The sequence below is a fragment of the Crocodylus porosus genome, unplaced genomic scaffold, assembly GCF_001723895.1.
Source record: "Crocodylus porosus isolate Cpor-Errol unplaced genomic scaffold, CroPor_comp1, whole genome shotgun sequence".
Classification (NCBI taxonomy): domain Eukaryota; kingdom Metazoa; phylum Chordata; order Crocodylia; family Crocodylidae; genus Crocodylus; species Crocodylus porosus.
The window spans coordinates 11883409-11904043 of NW_017728918.1; the positions used below are offsets into that span (position 1 = coordinate 11883409).

A 20635-nucleotide genomic window follows, 5' to 3' on the forward strand; every position below is an offset into this window, starting at 1 on the left:
CCAGATCCTGGTGGTCACCCCTGATAAACTTATAGGTGGCCATCAGATCACCCCTGAGCCTGTGCTTTTCCAGGTTAAAGAGTCCCATGTCTCTCAGCCTGTCATCGTAAGATCTGTTTTCCTGACCTCTGATCATGCGCGTGGATATGGACCCCTTTGAATTGTAAGTGTGGGTATTCGTGTACATTTGATTGATCATAGTCATCTTTCACAGACCCTTTAGACATAGTCTGCAGACCCCCCGGGATGCACAGACCACAGGTTGAAAACCACTGGGTTAGGCCAACGGTGTTCAGCCTCTGGCCTGCAGAGCCATATCATCCAGCCCATTGTTCTCCCCACTGGTCCAGAAATATGGCAGTGTTAATTGGTGCTGCTGTGGGAGCCACAGCAATTAATACTGCCGCTGCCCCCTGCACATGGGCTTGCACCTGCCACACTAAGTCTATATGTGGTATCTGGCCCATGGACCAGCCCCATGACACTCAGCATCCCACAAGGATGGATAGCTTAAGCACCACTGTGTTAGGCAATTGCTTGACTAAGGGGGTTTAGACAACTCTATCTGTGTAAAGCCAAGGATATGGTTAAAAAGGGTAGAATTGGGTCTTCAGATTGTAAACTCCTTCAAGTAACAGTCCTGTGTCTTTCCTATTCATGACAAGACTGGGCACACAACTGGTGTTCAACAAGTAGTGCAGAAGATAGGCCATTTCTTTTCTTCTCTTGCCCACTCCATAACAGCAGTGCCAGGAAGGAAAGAAGAATCTTTTCTGATCTCACACTTCCAAGAGGACTGATTCCTGACAACCTGGTCTGGGGAAAGTATTTTTTCCGATGCAGGATAAAGGTGAGCAGTAAACTGTATTTGGGAACCAGATGTCTTCTTTCTTAAACTGATGTGTCTCTCTCTGGACAAATGCTGCCAGAGCAGAGGAATGAAAGGACAGTAGTTAACACTGTTTCAAACCAATCTGCTCCTGTTCTGCTGTGTATTATCTGTAAATTGGTATCTGAAGGGCTGAGGCATATATCAGAGGTTCAATAACATTTTGTATGTGATACAAAAAGGACTCTTGTTTCCCCTGCTGCGGTTTGTAAAATCCTGTCTTTCTACTTGGTCTTGGTCACATATTTTAAAGGCCAGCATGGCTTAGCTGGTGGAGCAGTGGGCTCCAGTCTTGCAGAGTCCTGTGCTAGCAGAAACCCACACTCACATGAAGCCCTTTGAAATTAGTGCGATCCCGATGTCTCTGCAAGTACTGATGGACACTCACGTAGAACTCATTGTAGCGTTTGGACCTATAACTTAATGCCGTGTGAACCTTACTTTGTGGAGCATCAGCTCATTATTTTAAATCAAGTTTTCTGTTCTGCTTTAAATATACTCTTTTTTCTTAATTCTTCTAGCCCCTTCTGCAGTCCTACCTACCACATTTCCCTTTTTTGTTGTCAAGCCACTTTATCTCTACTCAGGCCAGGACTTGAGTGAAGTCTTAAGGGCACTTGCATTTCAAAGCTGACTGGATTTATGCAGCCAGGCCAGTCAACTGACATCTGAAAGCTGGACATGGATTGCCAAGCAACAAGGAGATACGTCTGCTTCAATGCTTTCTTTTCTGTGTTGTTTCAGAGAAAATGTTAGCAGCACATTTTGACAGCCCAGGAGGCCCAGAGAATCTCTATGTTAAAGAGGTGATGAAACCACATCCCAGAGAAGGTGAAGTCCTCATGAAGGTTTCTGCCAGCGCTCTAAACAGGGCTGATTTACTGCAGGTATGTGTCTGTTAAGAAGATTCAGAGACCTGTGGGATATACTGCATTACATACAATCAGGTTCTTAGAAATTAGAAATCTGGAGTCTTGACAGAATGAAAAGCTAAGAGAGTTTGCATCCGGCTAGCACGTGGATAATAGACCTTCAAGTAACAGTTTAGAGTGCTACAATGGGAGGTGTTTTGGGATTCAGTAGGTGTCATTTCTTTATCTGAGCTAATGTTGAACGTACAGTACATTATGGTATTATTCTGTGGAACTAGTGTTCTTTCTGAAGAGAGATAAAACTGAAGCTTTAGCCACCTTGGTGTTGTCTTCGCAAAAGTCCAATGTGGGTAGCTGCATTCTTTCTACCTCCTAAAATATATAGGTTGTCTTTTTTTCTGCCTGATACTTAAGGGGACATCCAGATCTAAACGCTTGTACAGCTGTAGCTTGAGCTAAAGAGCCAAGCTCTGTGGCTGGTGGCCATAGCAAGTGAGTCCTCCACAGATTAGCATGGGTTAATACATAGTCACCAGTAGTTTTATATATAAAGGTTTTGAGGAAAGATGATGCTCAGCCTAGAAAAAGATATAATAATTGCTTAGAAAAATTGCCAAGGCTTAGAGATCTTAAAAGAACCTGGACTGAAATCTGCTTTCAAAACCTACAAAGTATGAATTCAAGTTGAACAAAGACTCATGTAGATCAGATAGCACATGGATAAATTTGAATTGTACTTTTTTCTTTTTGTGCAGAGGAGAGGGAAATATCCGCCACCAAAAGGAGCAAGTGATATTTTAGGTCTAGAAGCAGCTGGAATCGTTGCTGGATTTGGACCTGGTTGCAAGAAGCAATGGAAGATTGGTGATCCAGTAATGGCTCTGTTATCTGGAGGTGGCCAGGCAGAGTATGTCACTGTGCCAGAAGGTCATCTGATTCCAGTCCCTAATGATATGACTCTTGTTCAGGCTGCAGCCATTCCTGAAGCCTGGCTAACAGCTTTTCAGTTGCTGCATTTTGTAGGTGAGAGATGTATCTGTAAATCCATCCCATTCATGCAATTTGCCCTCACATCTTTTATTGGTCTTCTCGTCCATTCACTGCTGAGACCTGAATGTCACTTGCCTCTGGAGAGCTTTTCTTATGTCTCACTTGATCTATGCAAGTCTTTGACCATTTTTGTCAGAATGAGTGAGATATGCAAGACCTAAATTCTGACAGCTTGGCCTTCTTTCCACAATAAAAACGGACTTGGCTTATTTCATATTTACAAGACAGCGAGGTCTGAGTCCAGGCACAGCAAGGAATCTGCTTCTCATGTACTGTCTACTGGACCCAAGCAACAAGGAAGAGGAAGGTACCCTGAATTGAAAGAATAAGGGATAAGAAAAAAAACCATGTGGGAGAGGCAGTTTCCTGTTACTGAAGTCAGTGAAGTGGCAATCACTTAAACCAGCCGTGAAGAGGTTTCCTTCATTAAAGGTGTTGAAGAAGCAGCTCCCGTAGCTACAGACCCACAGACTCAGGATAACTATTTCAGCTTGTTTATATTTAAAATACATTTAAACAGATCATCATGCCAAGTGGGTGGCTCAAAATCCCTTTTTCTTGCTTCAGGTAAAGTGCAGAGTGGAGAGACAGTGCTAATCCATGCAGGAGCCAGTGGAGTTGGCACAGCAGCCATTCAGTTGGCAAGACTGGAAGGAGCTATTCCCATTGTGACTGCTGGGACACAAGAGAAACTCCAAATGGCAGCAAAACTTGGAGCAGCTGCTGGGTTCAACTATAAGGAGGAAGATTTTAGTGAAAAAGTCCTGGAATTCACCCTTGGTGAGAATGTCTGTATAGTTTGAGAGTTGACCCAACATGCACTACTGAGAGTTATGAAGAGTCCTTATAAATGATAAGCATTCCCTTTGTATCTAGTGTGCTTCAACAGAGAATCTATGGGGTCATCTCATTAGCTGTATATTTAGAAAAAATGCTTAAAATGCATAGAAAGGCTGAATTTTTTTTCACAGGATGGGTGTGGGGGTGACTCTCCAAACCTGTTGTTGCCATCTCATCATGTGTTTTGGGGGATACAGCATTTTAGATAAGTCCTGAACATTAACGATCACTGAAAATTCCATGACTACTTTCCCCCAAGAATAACTGTGTCAAGGTCAAATTCTTATTTGAGTAATTACATTCTACCTAGTTTCAATTGGATATGATTGTCTTTACTTCCTGTACTAAGCTGCTATCAGTGCTGTGCTCTTCTAGATAACTACTGCATTTCACCTTGGAAGTGGCTGATATCAAAGGAACTTCAAGGTGCTTTAGACCTTGCAAAATAAACCCAAAGTGATCACAGTACTTGTTTAACTGAGCCCTATTTTCAGGAGGGATTTTGTATTCCTTGTGGACACAAATACTGTGCCTGCCTTATTTTTACATCCACAAGTAATTGTGAGCACAAATTCTAGCATAGTATTTAACTCTGGACATAAGAAGGTATCCAATTTTCCTATGCTAGAAAACTGAGCTATTTGTGGGTACTCTGGGCATAGGTGTGTGTATGCTTGCAAGTATGCTTGTGTGTGTACACATTCATATAATTTGAGCCTGATCCTGTGGCTCTGACTCATAAGCAGTATTGGTGTTTTCACTGGAATTATTTCTATACATAAGAGTTACATAACTGAGATTTTTTTTGGATAAAGGGAGAACTACTCATTGGATTAGCTTTGTTAGTAATTATCCCACATTTTGATGCATTGCTGAGATGTCTTATTTTCCACTTCAGGTTCTGGAGTAGGTGTTATTTTGGACTGCATTGGTGGCTCCTACTGGGAAAAGAACATCAGCTGTCTGAGTACTGATGGCCGGTGGGTTGTTTATGGACTGCTGACTGGAGGTGAAATCCATGGAGATCTGCTTTCAAGGTTGCTTTTTAAAAGAGGGAGCCTGCTTACTAGTCTGCTAAGATCACGAGAAAAGGAGGCAAGTGATAACTAGCAGCATGTGTCCGCAGAGTAAAACAAAGCAGAGTCCGCAGAGTCATTCCAATAGCTTTGTTTCCTTTTGATATCACTGATAAAGAATGCTTCTTCATGCATTATCACCCAAATAAAACTCAAACTCTTACCACCTACCCCAGAAAGCAAGTTAGAATCAAGTTATATTGTCCTTGTACTGCTTAGGACATCCTGTGTCCTTGTACATCCTTATTGTAATTCAGTTGAAATCACTAAAAACAGAAAAAAATCAATTAGCTCAGGAGTCAGCAACCTCTGTCCCACAAAGCTGGGATGGTGACATCAATTTGGTGGCCAAGGTAAGCGGCAGCATTTGGTGGCAGGGAATGTGATTGCAGAGTTTGGGGTGCAGGTGGCATCCCACCTCTGAACTGGCTGTGCTAATTTGGCTTGCTACTGCTAAAAAGTTGCCAAATCTTCAATTAGATCATTTAAGGCCAGATTTTTCACAGTAGCTTGGCTTCCACTTAGATAACCAGCATTTGGGAAAATGTATTTTATATGTAAAACATTCAGTTATTACAGTGCTTGTTAGAAGTGTAACACTTTAAAATAGCTTATACCAGGATCTTAGACAGGAGAAGTTTCTATATTATATACTTAAACAGTTTGGTCAGTTTTGTTTTAAACATCTTTTAATGGGATTTCCAACCAGTTCTCTTGGGACAGAATTTCTTTCTGTCCCTACGGTTTAAATCTCTTGGAGCACCTGAATTAACTTCTTCCATCATTGGTGCCTACCCCTTTTAAATATTGTATACTATTATTACCTGCTTCCTAGCATGATGTTATTAAAGTTAGAGTTTGAGAATTCTGCTAATTTTGCAAATAACCTGTCACTGTTACAGTTGTTAATTATAAAACATGCGTAAAATGCTTATGATTTTTCCCTACAGTACAAAGAACAGCTTGTGAAAGCCTTTACAGAGAGAGTGCTGCCACATTTCTCCAGGAATACCTCTCCTCGTCTCCAGCCAGTTATTGACAGCATTTATCCTCTGCATGAGATTGGAGAGGCACACAAGTTGATGGAAGAAAACAAAAATGTTGGCAAGGTCATCATTGAAATGCCTTCTTCATCCTGAAACAGAGACTGGTGCTGCGGGCATTGTAGAGACTGAATTACTATTGACATGTATGGAAGGTCAGCAAATGGAGGTATTGCCATTTCAGTTCCCAAGTTTATAATGACTAAAAGTGTGGAATGATTATGGGAAGGGGAGTAACTTTGTCTTTGTATTAAAAAAAAATCCCCTTGTATGGACACAGTCTAATAAAGAGACGGTATAGTACTGACATGAAGACCTTGTGATGTTGTAAATTTCATGTATTGCATTCTGCTCCAGCAAACCCTCCTTTCTCCTTTGGGCACACAAAATTGTCATAAGCAACTGTCCCTTCTGTGTTTTCTGACTGAGCTGCTGGGTTTTTCCCCCTAGTTTTCAGAAGTATGGTATGTCCCTGTTGTGCACTACATCTGAATCTGACAATAATATTGCTGGTTTTTTCCATGTTTGGTGTTAACAAGAGACATACCCTGAGCGGATGTCTTTGAGGATTCTGAAGTTGGCATTTTTAAATACAGTAATGCTTCACTAGTGCTCTACCAGCAGGCAAAACCAAGGAAGGTAAAAGGACTTATTCAAGTGCATATTGTGAATAAGCGCAAAAATAGAGTGGGAATTTAGACATTTTTGCTCAGGCTAATAATCCAGACTGTTTTATACTCAGCCAGGTAAGTTGCTCCTTCAGAGTCTCTCAGGGAAGGGGTTGACAGCAGTAAGTAACAACTTTTTGACCACAAAATGCCACCACAACTAAAATCCTGTCTAGGAACATGAAATAGCCAGTCCTTAGTATTAGGCAACTACATCTATGCCTTAATATGGATACTGGAGAGATGAAATGGTGCTGAATGAAACCTCCTTGCTGCTTCCTTAGAGCTTCAATGCAGAGGAGTTTCCCATTACAGAGGTAATTCTCAACCAGGGTGCCACAGCACCTGGGGGGTGCCAGGAGATCATTTTGAGGATGCTCCAGGGTGCCACGCAATGTTAGTATTCTTAAGCGAGCAAACATGATTCACGAGATAAACCCAGAGACTTCAAATACAAATCCATAGTATCAAAAACATTCAGACATTTTGCTATCCCTCTGAGCTGTTTGCAACAAAAGAATTGCTATATTATTTTTCTGCTGTCAAAAAACGAGTGAAAACTACGAGCTGGTATTTCCTGAGGGCTGCCTTGAGTCTAAAAGGACCGAGAACCACTGCCCGAGGATGATAAGTGTGGAAATGGCCCTGTGCAATGAGAAAAATTCAATCTGGAGTAATTCGTCCACTGCCAAGTACCCTGAAAGGCCGCAACCAACAAGGCAGAAGGGGCCGGAGCCCATAGAAATCTCCAGGTACGGCAGGCAGGGGGTCGTCCATAGACGACATTCCAGTTTTCCGATTCCCTGTCCTCTATTGATACGAAACCCGACGCTTTCATGTCCGCTTTTTCTTCAAGAGAAGACATAAAGGAGTCCAGTTTTGAATCTATAAATGACAGATGATAACCGGACGGTTCTGTACGATGGCCACCCTAGAGCACCTAGCAGCGTTGCACCCTACAAAGTGCCCCCGGGTGGTTGAGAACCAGGAAGACTGTGAGGCGGCGAAGGCAGGGGGTGAACGCGGTGTTTGGGCTTATTTCCTCTCGTCTCTTCCGTGAGAGGATGGAAGCTCCTTGGGCTTGTTTCTGAGGGGGGGAAACGTCCCCCCTCACAGGGGATGAGGCGAAGGCAGCCCCTGCACGCAGGGCTGTGAAACCCCAACGGGGCCGCCTCAGAATGCACCCGGGTCACGTGACCCGCCCAGGAAGGGGGCGGGGCAGAGGAATGCCCCCTCCCCCGCGCTTGGGTAGCGCGCGTCACTTCCAGTGCGCCGGCTAGGAGAGCATCCGGCGTGGCGCAGAGGCAAAGAAGCGGAGTCGGGCGTCGGGGTTGGTTCTCTTCTAGGCCTAGGCCCCCGTTCCGCCCGGCGTCATGGCGATGCAAGCGGCCAAGCGGGCCAATGTGAGTCTGTGGGCCCCGGGACTGGCATCATTTGGGGGAGGGGCCGTGGGCCGTTTTGGTGGGGGATGGGGGCACGCACGGAGCCTGGGAATTTGGCAAGGGGCGGGTAGCCACGTTAATAGCCACTGTTCACTCCCCTGCCAACAAATTTCCGGACTGGTGGGGATCCCTGGATAACCCCCCTGCGTTATACTGTCATTCATAGGGATGTGTTTTGGGGGGGGAGTTTCCTTCCTATAAGTTATTTTAGAAGTAGGGGAGTTGTTATAGCACTCCCAAGGGCATTGGGAGATAGACGGGCCCATGAGAGCACACGTGCTGTGAAATGGGGGAGGCAGACGTGACACGTTACTTCCTAAATTGAACTGGAAACGCCTGACTCTCGTTTTAGATTCGGCTGCCTCCGGAAGTGAATCGGATTTTGTACATCCGAAACTTGCCATACAAAATCACCGCTGAGGAAATGTATGATATCTTCGGAAAATATGGGCCCATTCGACAAATCAGAGTGTAAGTTGTCTCACTTACTTCTTTTTTACATTAAAAAGGGGGGGGGGGTAATTGTGATATGTTTTTCTGAAGGATGCACCCAACGGGGGGTCAGCGAGATGATGGCAGATGGGCAGCAAGGGGCTTGATCCTTGGTGTGGCAGCCCAGGCCCAACCTTTTCCTTACCATCTGCTGCCCTGAGGTGGATGTGCACCCGCTGCCAGCAACGAGCTGGGCCAAGGCTCCACAGACCTCGGGGCAGCCACTTGCAGCTTCCCAGGTACCCCCCAGTCAGCCCAGGCTCTGGGCAGGCGCCTGCTGCCCACCACAGAGCCCGGGCTGCTCACAGCAGGGAGGCTGCAAGCAGCTGCACCGGGTTCTGCGGAGCCCTAACTCAGCTGGTTGCCAGCAGGAGGTGCCCGTGTACCTCGGACAGTGGGGGAGTAGCCAGGGCTGCGCTACTGCAAGGTTGGGGCCCCTTGCAGCTCCCTCACTGTCTGCCAAGCAAAATGCCTTCACATGCTGTGTTTTGGCACATGTGCCAGGGCTTGCCTATCCCTGCACCAGACCATCCCTAAGTGTATACTTACCTGATAAATGTAGTTCCTAGATATGTGGAACAGCATGGTCTCTGAATTGTTACTTGGAAGGCTTTCATCTGATGTGCACTTAGAGAAGTGATAGAATCAAGAAGTATGGTACCTTCTTTAAAACGCATTGAATCTCTACATGGGTTAAGACAATCCTCTGCAGTTCATAAAGATCTTTTATCTTGCAGGACTGAAATAGTATGAAAAGCTCCATTTGTAGTACTTGGGAGCCCTGGTAATGTACCATTGCATAAGCTCAGAACAAAAGAACAGTTGCAGTCAGTGTCCAGACTGAGGAATAAGCTCCCTCCAGAGATGGTGCAATTGCCTACCCTGGAAATCTTCAAGAGGAGAATAGACAGTCACCTTGTTGGGGTTACCTGACCCCACTTATCTTTCCTGCTTGGTGCAGGAGGCTGGACCCAACGATCTTCCAAGGTCCCTTCTGGTCTTACAGTCTGTGAATCTAGGAATTCAGAACTTACTACAGCAAGTGGGGTGGCGAGTCCAGAAGTCAGATAAAACCAACAGCGAAAGGGGGGAGTTAAAAATTTGAGTGAGTGTATATATAGCAGTAGTTCTCAACCTTTTTAGATATAAGGCGCCCTTCCAAAAATGTTCGAATTTTAGCAATGCCCTTTTAAAAATGGTGAATATTTAATAATGGCAACTAAAACCAGTACCCTTATAGAATCAAAAACAGGACTGCACTTAAGTACAAGTGGAAAGCTGTTTGTTAGATTTATATCCTGCCCTGTCAAAAAGGCTTAAAATGTGTGTATAAGTTTATGTCCTAGGTAGAGATGCTTTCTTTATTCAGAGTCAATGATCAAAATACTGCTATCATATAAAATTACTACTATCATAGAAAATTAGGGTTGGAAGGGACTTCAGAAGGTCATCTAGTCCAACTCCCTGGTCAAATTAGGATCATCCCCAGCTAGATCATCTCAGCCAAAGTTTTGTCTACCTAGGTCTTAAAAACTTCCCTTGCTACAATTTGAGATCATTGTTTCATGTTCTGTCATCTGCCACCACTAAGAACAGACTAGCTCCATCCTCTTTTGAATCTCCCTTCAGGTAGTTAAAGGCTGCTATTCAGTCTTCTCTTCTCCAAACTAACTAAGCCCAATTCCCTCAGGCTCTCCTCAGAAGTCATCTGCCTCAGCCTCCTAACCATTTTCATTGCCCTGCTCTGGACTCTGTCCAGTTTGTCCACATCCTTTCTGTAGCAGGAGGTCCAAAACTGGACACAGGACTCAGAATGTGGCCTCACCAGTGCACAATAGAGGAGAATAATCACTTCCCTCGATCTGCCAGCAGCACTCCTAGTAATGCAGCCCAGTATGGTGTTAGCTTTCTTTGCAACAAGGGCACACTTGGCTCATATTCAGCTTATCCACTCTAACTCTAACTCTTAGGTCCTTTTCTGCAAAGGTACTGCCCAGCTAGTTGGTCCCCTGCCTGTACCGGTGTATCAGATTGTTCTGTCCCAAGTGCAGGACTTTGCATTTGTCCTTGTTGAACCTCATGAGACTTCTTTTGGTCCAATTCTCCAATTTGTCTAGGTCTTAGACTTACCCACCAGTGCATTTACTACTCCCCCCAGCTGGGTGCCATCTGCAGACTTGCTGAGGGTGCACTCCATCTTATCTTCCAGGTCACTGATGAAGATATTGAATAAAACTGGCCTCAGGACTGATCCCTGAATATTTACCTGAATCTAAGATGACCCCCAATAATTAGATTCTGTACATAGAAAAATTATAAAATCTAGTTATTGGAGGATCATCTTTAAATCATACCCTCCCTCACGATACTGCAGGGGGCAGTCAGTGTTGCGGGTAGTCGAGCTGCTGGCCCCCTGCTTGTACCTGCCACCTACCTGCCCCCTCCCTGCCACCTTTGCTCCCCGCTTCCCCGCCCCATACTTGCTCTGCACCAGCAAACTTGGTCCCTGTTCCAGCCTGGGGCACTGAGAATGGCCCTAGCCCAGGTCCCACAGCAGCTGGGTGGGCTACGTGCCATTGCTTCAGGGCCGGTCTGTGGTCACGTCCCAGGCTGTAGTGTGAACTGAGCCTGCCAGTGCAGAGCAAAGGTAAGGGTGGGGAGGGAGAGGGGCAAGTGAGTGTGTAGAGACTGTGGGAGGTGGGTAGATGGCAGCTGCTGCCTGTCCTGCCCTACCTCTGTACTCTGCTACTACAGACCTAACCCCAAGTAGGTGGCTGGAGCCTGAGTCACAGCAGCAGCTGTTCCCCCACCTTGTACTTGATTCTGTGATGAAGGGCTTTTTTCCCCATGTTAAATGTGCGGGGGATGAACCTCATCTTAAAATCAAGTAAAAACAGTCCTTGTTTGTTTGCTAATGGTGAGGAAACAATTTGTGAAACAAGTAAGCTTGCAAGAGTACTGGACCTCTCCACACGCAGGTAGGAGACAAGCACGTGGTAGGTGGGTGGTTAAAGGGAGTCATGAGCTTTTCCTCTTTTTCCCACTGTTGTTTGAGAGAGAGATTGTCCTTGGAACACAGTGCTGTGCATACTAATATGCTTTTGATATATTTTGTTGTTTCTGTCCCTTAATTTTGTACATGAAGATTTAGAATGAAAAAAGCAAGGATGTTTCAATATCTAGAAAAGGAACTAGAAATCTTGTCTTGTATTAAAGGTATATTAGTCCATCTAGTCTCTGCTTCACTGCAAATGTTCATAGAACTATTTTGTGTTCATATGTTTTAATATTAAAGTGCTTTTATTTTGCAGTGGAAACACTCCAGAGACTAGAGGAACAGCATATGTAGTCTATGAAGACATCTTTGATGCCAAGAATGCTTGTGATCACCTGTCAGGATTTAATGTGTGCAACAGATACCTTGTTGTCCTGTACTACAATGCAAACAGGGTGAGTATATTGGTTATCTCTAAATGACCTAGAAACATAATTTAGTGTCAGTAAGTATTCATTCTAGTATGTAAAGAAATTATATGGGTGTGAATATTTCAGGAAACAATCCCAAACTTCCAGGAAAATGGGTTAGATCAATGGTGTTCATTAGCTTTTGATGTTTGTGTACAGAAGAGTAATATTTTTGAACTGGGAGGGGTAATGTGGGTTGTAAAGAGGCTTGTTGTATCATCATTCCCTGTTAACTTGTGTAATAGACCAAGAAAAACCGTGTCCTAAGGGACCTATGGGAAATAATGCACTCAGAAGTACTGTGCCCTCTATTTGTATGCATCTTCATACTTGCATAACTTTTGCCACTTTCATATATTGTAACAAACTCCAGCTTCCTGTGCGATTTGCTGCTTTGCCTCCACTCTTGTTTAAAATGGGGTGTTCTACCTCTGTCATTTCCATTCTTCTGCCTGCCCCCATCCCCCAATTTTGGGCCATACCACGCTCTCCCTTCCCCGCTCTGCAGGGCCAGGCCGAGCCGGGCCCTCCTCCGCCAGTGTGGCAGGATGGGGCCCAGTAGTACTTTGGGCACCAGATCCAGTCTACAGGTGGACCAGGCACTGCCCATCCAGCCCACAAGTCAAAGAGGTTGGGTGCCACTGGTATAAGATACATTGTTTTAATTGCACCATTGATGAAACTGCAGGAATGATCAATTTCATGGTTTCTGAAGCAGTCTTGAAGAGTAGGTTCTGTCTATTCAAAGGCTCTTTTTTGAGGCTGTAATAAACTTGGGCAATGGGGACTGCTTACACTACAACAACCTGCGCTAAGCTTTTCACGCACGGCTCCTTAACTTGTTTAAGCGGATTCTTCAGGAGTACACATCCATTGTCAGTTCAAGGGTTACATACTTCAGGATCTTTACAGTTTATTTTAAGTTTCTGACATCCTAGTGTTCTACTCAGTAACAAGCTTCATGCCTTGATAGGCTGCTTATTTTCTTATACATTCTGTCCAGTATTAAAAAATTAAACCATATTGTGTACTTGTGTTTGGTGCAGTGACAGTTTATTGGCAGCTGGGAATTATGGTAACTTACATTGACCATAACTGTTTTTTGCTATATGTGTAACTGATTTGCTGTAGTAGAAACCCATAGGATATAAGCTGTCAAAAGGTTTCTTCTCTAATAGATTCTTGTTTGTTTTTGCTGCAGGCCTTCCAGAAGATGGATACAAAGAAGAAAGAGGAACAGCTGAAACTGCTCAAGGAGAAATACGGAATCAACACAGATCCACCCAAATAAGATGGGGCAGTTCTGGAAAGATGATTATTTCAAATCTGTCACCATCTTCAGACTGAACCTCATAAGGACTCTTAAGTGTATTTTGTATTGCTTTTTATGCTGGATGCATAAACTATTGAATCTTAAGCTTTGTTAATTTACAACTGAAACATCCTAAATAATTGCCAACTATCCTATGATTTGTGGTAAACTTAGGTGTACAGACTGTCTCCTTGCTAAAAGGGACCACTGGCTGTTGCTACAGTAACCAGTGTTTGTCTCCAGCAGACTCTCCGATGTAACCAAATGTATTTAGTTTGGTTCTGGTGAAATTCTTCCCCCTCTTAGGGTTTGTGGTAGATTCTAACCACCACTTAAATTCTTTGCATTGAGTAAGCAGCCTCTTCAGGTGGGTGAACTTCACCCTATGGACAAACTGAAGTTGCACGCCACATGTACCACATGTCTTATATGGAAGCTGATACTGTATATTTTGATACTTATCAGATTTGTGCTATTGTATCTAAGCAACCATGGATTTCCTCCCAATGGGAATGTTTTGGAGGAGTCTAATTCTGTATTACAGGGAGCTTATGTGTTTGTTTATAAGGCAATTCCATATTAAAAATCTACCCCCAAGGCTGCTGCTTCTGTTTTTCCCCGAAGTGACTGGCAGTGAAGAAGGTGAATTGTCCCTTGGTACTTGAATGATTTGTTAAAGCAAAAAATCTTGTTGCTAGCAACTAGCTTTAAAAAAGTCATATTGAAATGGCAGTTTTTGTTGCAAGAGCAAATGACTTGTGTAAGGTCCCTCCAGGCAAAGTAAAGAACTGAGCATTGTGTTCTGCCTCTGTTACACATTGAGTTTAGGGAGAAGAGCTTTCATGAGCCTGGGGGCAAAATGTTCTTTAGTTACTGCAGCAAACAGCTGAGACCTCAGTCTGGGCTGAGGAGGAAATGTGTAACTTAAGACAACACCTTTCAAGCTTCTCTGTTCAAAAGTGTATCAATATATGTTGGCCGAGCAAATGCTGGTGGCAGACCAAAAATCCACCAGCACTGTAAATCATCAGAGTGGCATTTACTTACTTACACTTAGGACTTTTCCCCCCCATATCTTTTTCATGATAAACTGCCAGGCCTGGCACAAGATTTGCCTCCTGCCTTTTGGCTTATGAAAAAAATATCACACTTGCCTGTCCCCAAATTTGCCTGAGCATAGTTTTTGCAAGGTTGAAAACTTACTAATAAAATCCCTTCCTTTTTTCAGAAAATCAGTATAAACGTGAGATCTGTGAATCTCAACCAGACTGCCTTTGTGGCACTGCCTCTAGTGGGAGCAGAGTAAAGGAGACCTTAAGTCAATGTGCTTGCTCAAAAGTCTCGTTTCCATAGTGTGGAACCCCTCTATCCTGCTCTTCTGTCCCTTCCTCCATTTAGAACCATAGTATTTATGGATCTGTCCACAATCTCCAGGTGCAGTGCCAATGAACTAAGCTGCATTTTCAACCCCATAGAAGTCACTCTGGGATTGTGACACGGTGTTATAAATAACAAAGGGGGTGGGGAAATAAGCTGGTGGTTTGCATAAACCATAACTGCTTAGTTTCAAAGGCCACCTGCCTACTACTTTAGAAGGTTTGGAACAGACCTTGAGGATCACCTTGTCCATGTCCCTTGGAGCATACACTGGATGTGCTATTCTTAAACCATTCCAGTCAAGTGCCCCTCCAGCCTCTTGAAAACCTCCTGTGAATGAGATTCCACAACTTCCCAGGGCAGCTTGTTCCTTTGTCCTAGCGTTCTTACAGTTAGGAGGTTTTTCCTGAGATTTAATCTAAATCTGCTTTCTGTAGTTGAAACCTATTGCTTCGTACCCTGCCCTCTATGACAAGGGAGAAGCATATTTTGGGGGTTTTTTTATGACAGTCTTTCAAGTATTTAAAAGCTGCTCTTGCAGCCATGCTAAATCTTTTCTCCAAACTAAACACACCTACTTCTCCAGTACAACTTGCAATTCCAACCCTTTTATTACCACCTTTTGTTGCCTGTCTCTGGTCCCTCTCCAGTTTCTCTATGTTCTTTTTAAGTTGCAGTGCTCAAAACAGCAGGTGGTATTCCAGCTGGGGCTTTCTGCACTGGATAGAATGGGACTATGACCTCTTGTGTCCAGCAAAAAAGTATTCAATGACAAAGTAAATACTGCTTTGTTACTGCCGCCTAGCCCAACTCTTTTGTCTTGCTTCTCCTTTGGCTTTCCTTGTTGCTTCCATATTGCAGCTATGTGCATCAAGGCTGAGTGTACTTCAGTATGTGCAGAGTTGCCTAATTCTGTAAATTCATTCAGAGGCCCCTGCTCTTCACTCTGCCTCGCTGCTTAACAGAATCTTGAGGTTTCCAGGCTGACCCATTGTATGACTTGGGAAAGGTTTCAGGAGTGAAGTCCTTTTCTCCCCCACTTCAAACTCCTACCTGACCTGTCCACAGAAATGTCTTGTGGAAGTAATTGAGTTTATAGAAGATTTAGCTTCCACTTTAGCATTTCCAGCTTTTTTTTTTTTTTCTAAGCTTTAAGTCTGCCAGTTCATACAAGGTGCTAAGCATCCTCAAAACTTTTGCCTGCTATGAGTGTTTGGCACCATTCTGGATTTGTGCCTTTACAGTATGTTAATGAAATGTTGGCATTTGGAACTGGCTTTGAATTGAATTTGCTTATTTAAAATGTTTTACATAGTATGTAAATATCGACTTTCCTCTGTCAATAAAAGGAAGTCCTTTGCTTCTGTAGCAGGGCCTGATTTTTGATGAGGGTTTGATGCAGTTTAAAAAAAAATCTAAAGAGCAATTCTTTAGAGTAATAAGATTAATAAAAATTCTTTCATTGAACCCTCAAGACCAGAGGTTTCGGATTCCTCTGAAAGCTTAGCTGCCTTTCATTAAATATTCCATTTCGTACTTTTTCTTCTAGTGCCTGTTCAGAGCTTTCACTGTCCCTGCACATGTAAAATGAAATAGTAATTTGTACCTGCATGATAGAAGGGATGGAAATAGAATGCCTGGAGGATGATTCTGATGAGGTCTGCTCAAGCTTTTGTTTGAAATGTAATATCAAAGGACAAAGAAATGAGTTCAGTTATGGGAAAGGCAGAAGGGGCAGCTCGTAAGACAGATGTTGCCAGCTTTCTACTCTGCATCTGTGCCAGAGTTCTTGTGTGCATTTGCTTTCCATTCAATCCTTCAGGAAGTAGGGCATGAAATTATGCCTAGAAGTAATTTTTCCATCTATGGCGTTTGGGAAATTAGTAATGTAAGAGTATATTGGATTACATAGGAAATGCCAGGATATTTTTCCTATCCGTCTGCAGTAATAATAATTATATACTGTTTTGATACATGGCACAATTAAATAACACACAGTTGAATAAGAGCCACCAGACATAGATTAAAATGTTAAAGATTACATTTCCTTAAAGACTTAGTTTCCCTAAGTACCACAAAGTACAATCAGTTTTACTTTCCAATTTTTTAATCAAATTGGTATTTTTTTAAAAATCTGCTTTTACATACAGATCTTTGGAGGAAAAAGCTGGCTCTTAAGGAAGCATCATCAAATGGATGCAGCAAGAGATCTAAAGAAGCTCATTAAAGAGTAGAGGAAGGTGCCGTATACCCACTGTTATCAATACCCACAAGAACTGTGAGTGCTCAGCAGCCTGGAGTTCTGGTTAGTAAGGTCTCAAAGCCCATGACAAAAGATGTTTCCACTAATGGGAATCCCAGCAGAAGCGTAGAGGTAGTATGATGCCACAGTGAAAGACGCAGAGTACATGTTTAGGTAGATGATGCTGGAGTAAAGATATTTGTGTAAAGTGTTGAGAGATTGCCTGTTGCAGTGCTTAGGGGATCAGATTGTTTCCAAATCCAATTGGAGCTGGCAAAGGGCCTGGATTCTGGATTGCTTTTTTTCTAGTAATACATGTTGGGATCTGTCACAGGACACTTGCTAGGAGAGACGGAAAACATATTCTGTAAGTTACGTTGCAGGATGATAACAATTATACTTCTAAAACCAAAATCACAAGCTGACTAAGATGGGTAGATGTGAATTCTACCATGCAGAGACAAGTGACTATGAAACATTTCTGTAAGAGCTCCAGAACTGCAAATCAAATCCTAGACCTTGCAGCATATAACAGCAATGAGTCTCGGGTGTGTGCGCACCTAGATGAGATAATCCAACAAAGTCTGTTGTTCATGGATAGCAGAGGAAGCATATACCATGTTTCATCAACTCTCTTAAGCAGCCGTTTCGACATCTCTCAAGTTGCAAGATCTCTGAGCACTTCCAGTGCAGCCAACAATGTAAAAAACATAGGAAACAATCTAACCTACAGGGAGTCTTTAAGTAAGATGAGTTTTCTCTACCTCAGCCTTGGCTCTGATCTTGGCTGCTGAGTTCAATTGGTTTTACTTTCCAGCCAACTTGGTCTGCTCTGTCTAGGCTTTGCCACTGCAGCAATTACTGCTAAAGTGCTAACTACATGGTGTCCCTGGGACTGACAGAACTCATGCCCCAGCATTTTTTTTTCAATTATCTGTGGGGCAGAGCTGTATTGCCACCCAGCATGTCCACAGGTGGCAGATAGCAGGGGAACCTTAGGGGAAAGTTAGCTGTGAAATAAGCAGGGATAACTCTGACAAATAAGCAATCACAGACCAAGTAGCAGCAGCACCACTAGGATGTGGTAAGGACAGCAGACAGCAATGCTTTCCCTCCTGAAAAGTCACATATATCCTTTGATGGTGCTGTGCCACATGGCGAGTACAGGCCTCTTCCTGCCCAGGCCTCAGCCATGGGTCTAAAGATACTCAGCAGCGGAGCAGGCGGAAGATGTTAGAATCTCAACAACTGTGAAGGCAGATGAAGGCTGCAGGGGAATGAGATCCCCGGTTGTCTTGGTCTCCTTGTCATTGGCTCAAGGGCCTGTTATGTCAAAAGCTTTGTGGAAGCTGATGTGCGGCAGCTTCTCCATGATAAAAGAAGTCATGCACAGGCGTGTTTTGTGAAAACAGCTTAAAAATCCAAGCTGTCTGTTGATCCCAGATAGGCCTCATCAGCCAAACAAATAAGACAATCATGGAAGGCAATCATCCTCGACTGCGAGGGATTGCCAAAGAAGAACAAAGAGGTAATCTTCTAGGTAGCTGGATTTCATTGCCTTTTTAGTAGACGATTATGGCATTATTCAGACATAGAAGCCATAGGGTCAAGTAATCCTTTGCTATCCATTGGCTATTTGTGAGGATATGCTGGGCCTTTTCACCTCTGAAAGCTCTCCATGAAGTATGATCTCATTGTGGACCCCAAAAATGCAATTAATTGAAGTTCCTGAAAATTTGGTGGCAGATGGCTCAGTTCTGTCAATGAGTGACCTGGAGGCAACAGTGGGGTCGGTAAAAAGAACTATGTTAAAAGGCTTTTCAACTGACAAAAAGAAGCATGTTCCCTTCTCCAAAAGTGCAAAAACTGCATTAGAATTTCACTCGCTACAGTTGTCTTCAAATATGCCAAAGCAGGCACCTCTGCTGTGAAATCTGTCATTCAGACCAAGCTGTAACAACCAACAGTAGAAGCTTAGCAATGTAAGAGGTTTCAAAAATCCTACCAAGCTAGACCATAGAAAAACACAGCATTGCAGCTAAAATGAATGTTTATGGGAGGACGAGAGAGCGCTTCGTACTCGCTGATGACCAGACTGCAGGCTTGCAGCTTCCATGCTGGTTTCATCATAGCTCACCAGTTATTGGCCCACGTGGTTTATTTCTTTGTTTCTAGCTCAATCTCTGGGCAGGTTGACATGCAATAATTCCAGGCTGGTTGCATTTTCTTCTTACAAAGAGCCATGCACAGAACTCCTTGTGAGTTTCCCCACAGGTCCGAAAAGTTGGTAGCAGGGAAATGGTTGCCACACCCCTGCTGCCATATTTCCAGGCTATCAGGAGCCCCAGTGGCTGGACAGTGTGGCCCTGTGCACTACATTGGGTGTGTGGGGCCCAATCCTGGCACATGGGATAACATCTGCAGTGCCATGGGCCAATACTGGTGTTCGAGACCTGATCCTGGCATGCAAGGCCAGCGCAGGGCCCAGTCCAGGCATCCATGTGGAGTTCAATCTAGCCCAAACGCAAGCCCCATGCCACTGATTATGGCCCACAGGTCCAAATGGCGAATGCCACTGCCCTAGTCCTCTTGCTTTGCTGATTGTGCCAATAACGGAAAATGAAACCTGAAGTTAGCTTAGACAAGGCAGGAGAATGAAACAGAGGAAGTACCGCCTGCCAGTTTGTGTTTGGGGCTCCTGAGATCTGCTTCTGACTTGGGCAAGTGATGATGTTTTCTTCCCTCAGTTTTCCCAAGTGCCACAGAGGAATAGTGCTTGCTGCATTAGCAGGGATAGTGTACAAAATAGTGTCTGATAATTGTTGTGAACAAATGTCTGAAGGGCATAGTCAGGCTGGTCTCTCTTTCCAGGATATGTGTGTATCTCAGGGTCTGTTGTGTTGGATTGTTCTCATGGCCCTATTGTTGCTCATTCTGTGACAATTTGGTTAGTATGGGCCCTGCAGGGGGTACACACTTTACCCTATCTCTTTAGGTAACCTGAGCTGGATATATACCTAAGGGAGGGGGGAACCCTGCTCCCTCTGCCTACATGACTGGCATCACATACCTGGGTGAGGGGCTTGGGCACCTGGTGGGCTAGAGACTGCCAGTCTGCCCAGCAACCAGTGATGCATTTCAAATTAGTTGGCCAACGGTCAACAGGTGCTGGCCTCCATTGGACCAGGTAAATGAGGTCATAAGGGCTATATAAGTTAAGGACTGCCCAGGAGGAAGAGGCAGCAGCCATAAGGAAAACTCAGAGAGAGGAGCTGGACTGTCTGAAACTTGCTTTCTCTCTCAAAACTCATGATCAAAGAACTGCCTGCCTCCAGAGGGAATCTCCTCCTGCCTCTGGATGATACTTGTGAGTAAGCTACCTGAAATCTAACTAGATATATAGCTTGCAGTAACTCAGGTGTGTAATCAAAGGCTACTCCAGCCACCCTGTTTGCTCTACGGGATTTGTCTGATACTACTCAACTCTGTACCCTATTCCAACCCTACTGCTTGTAACCAATAAAGTTCTCCTTTGTACCTACCATGCAAGACTTATTGGGAGTGGGTCTAGATTATGCCTTGGGGTCCCCTTGATTCAGCTGACTAAGGGAGACCACTACTTATGCTTCTGACTGAGAGAAGCACCCCAAGTTCTTGAAGTGAGTCAAGTACCCTCAAGGGCCACTAGGCCTATGTTTCCCAGGGCGTGCAGAGCCAGAATCAAGCCCATCCCTGGGTGGTGGCAGGTCTACCCCCAAGCTAGCAGGTGTGCTCCAGGAAGGGAGTCGGCCAGACGTAAGGCGCCCCCTGGGAAGCACTCGGAGCCTGGAAAGGTGGTTGGGCACTGTGAGGTGGGTGGCTCAATGC

The 20635-nt window shown here is 44.2% G+C and overlaps 2 protein-coding genes across 3 annotated transcripts in view; both read left to right on the forward strand.

The window, feature by feature from the left end:
• Window positions 1-6083, forward strand: part of TP53I3 (tumor protein p53 inducible protein 3) — a 7437-nt gene extending 1354 nt beyond the window's left edge. Inside the window, exons 2-7 of one of the 2 annotated variants that reach the window (XM_019537324.1) lie at window positions 745-850; window positions 1634-1776; window positions 2517-2784; window positions 3379-3591; window positions 4550-4746; window positions 5678-6083. In XM_019537324.1, the coding sequence (XP_019392869.1) occupies window positions 838-850; window positions 1634-1776; window positions 2517-2784; window positions 3379-3591; window positions 4550-4746; window positions 5678-5866 (1023 nt within the window). In that variant the 5' untranslated portion in view covers window positions 745-837 and the 3' untranslated portion in view covers window positions 5867-6083. The remainder of the gene's footprint in view (window positions 1-744; window positions 851-1633; window positions 1777-2516; window positions 2785-3378; window positions 3592-4549; window positions 4747-5677) is intronic. The other variant, XM_019537326.1, reaches the window with a different exon arrangement.
• Window positions 6084-7713: 1630 nt separating this feature from the next.
• On the forward strand, window positions 7714-13745 carry SF3B6 (splicing factor 3b subunit 6). Its single transcript, XM_019537327.1, has 4 exons — window positions 7714-7841; window positions 8233-8351; window positions 11684-11822; window positions 13039-13745. Exons 1-4 carry the CDS (start codon window positions 7812-7814, stop codon window positions 13126-13128), a joined length of 378 nt encoding a protein of 125 aa, XP_019392872.1. The 5' UTR covers window positions 7714-7811; the 3' UTR covers window positions 13129-13745.
• Window positions 13746-20635: the final 6890 nt, after the last annotated feature.

Coding starts and splice junctions, on each gene's coding strand:
- SF3B6 (XM_019537327.1), top strand. CDS start 7,812: ATGGCGATGCAAGCGGCCAAGCGGGCCAAT. Junction 7,842..8,232: donor AAGCGGCCAAGCGGGCCAAT/GTGAGTCTGTGG, acceptor CTCTCGTTTTAG/ATTCGGCTGCCTCCGGAAGT. Junction 8,352..11,683: donor CCCATTCGACAAATCAGAGT/GTAAGTTGTCTC, acceptor TTTATTTTGCAG/TGGAAACACTCCAGAGACTA.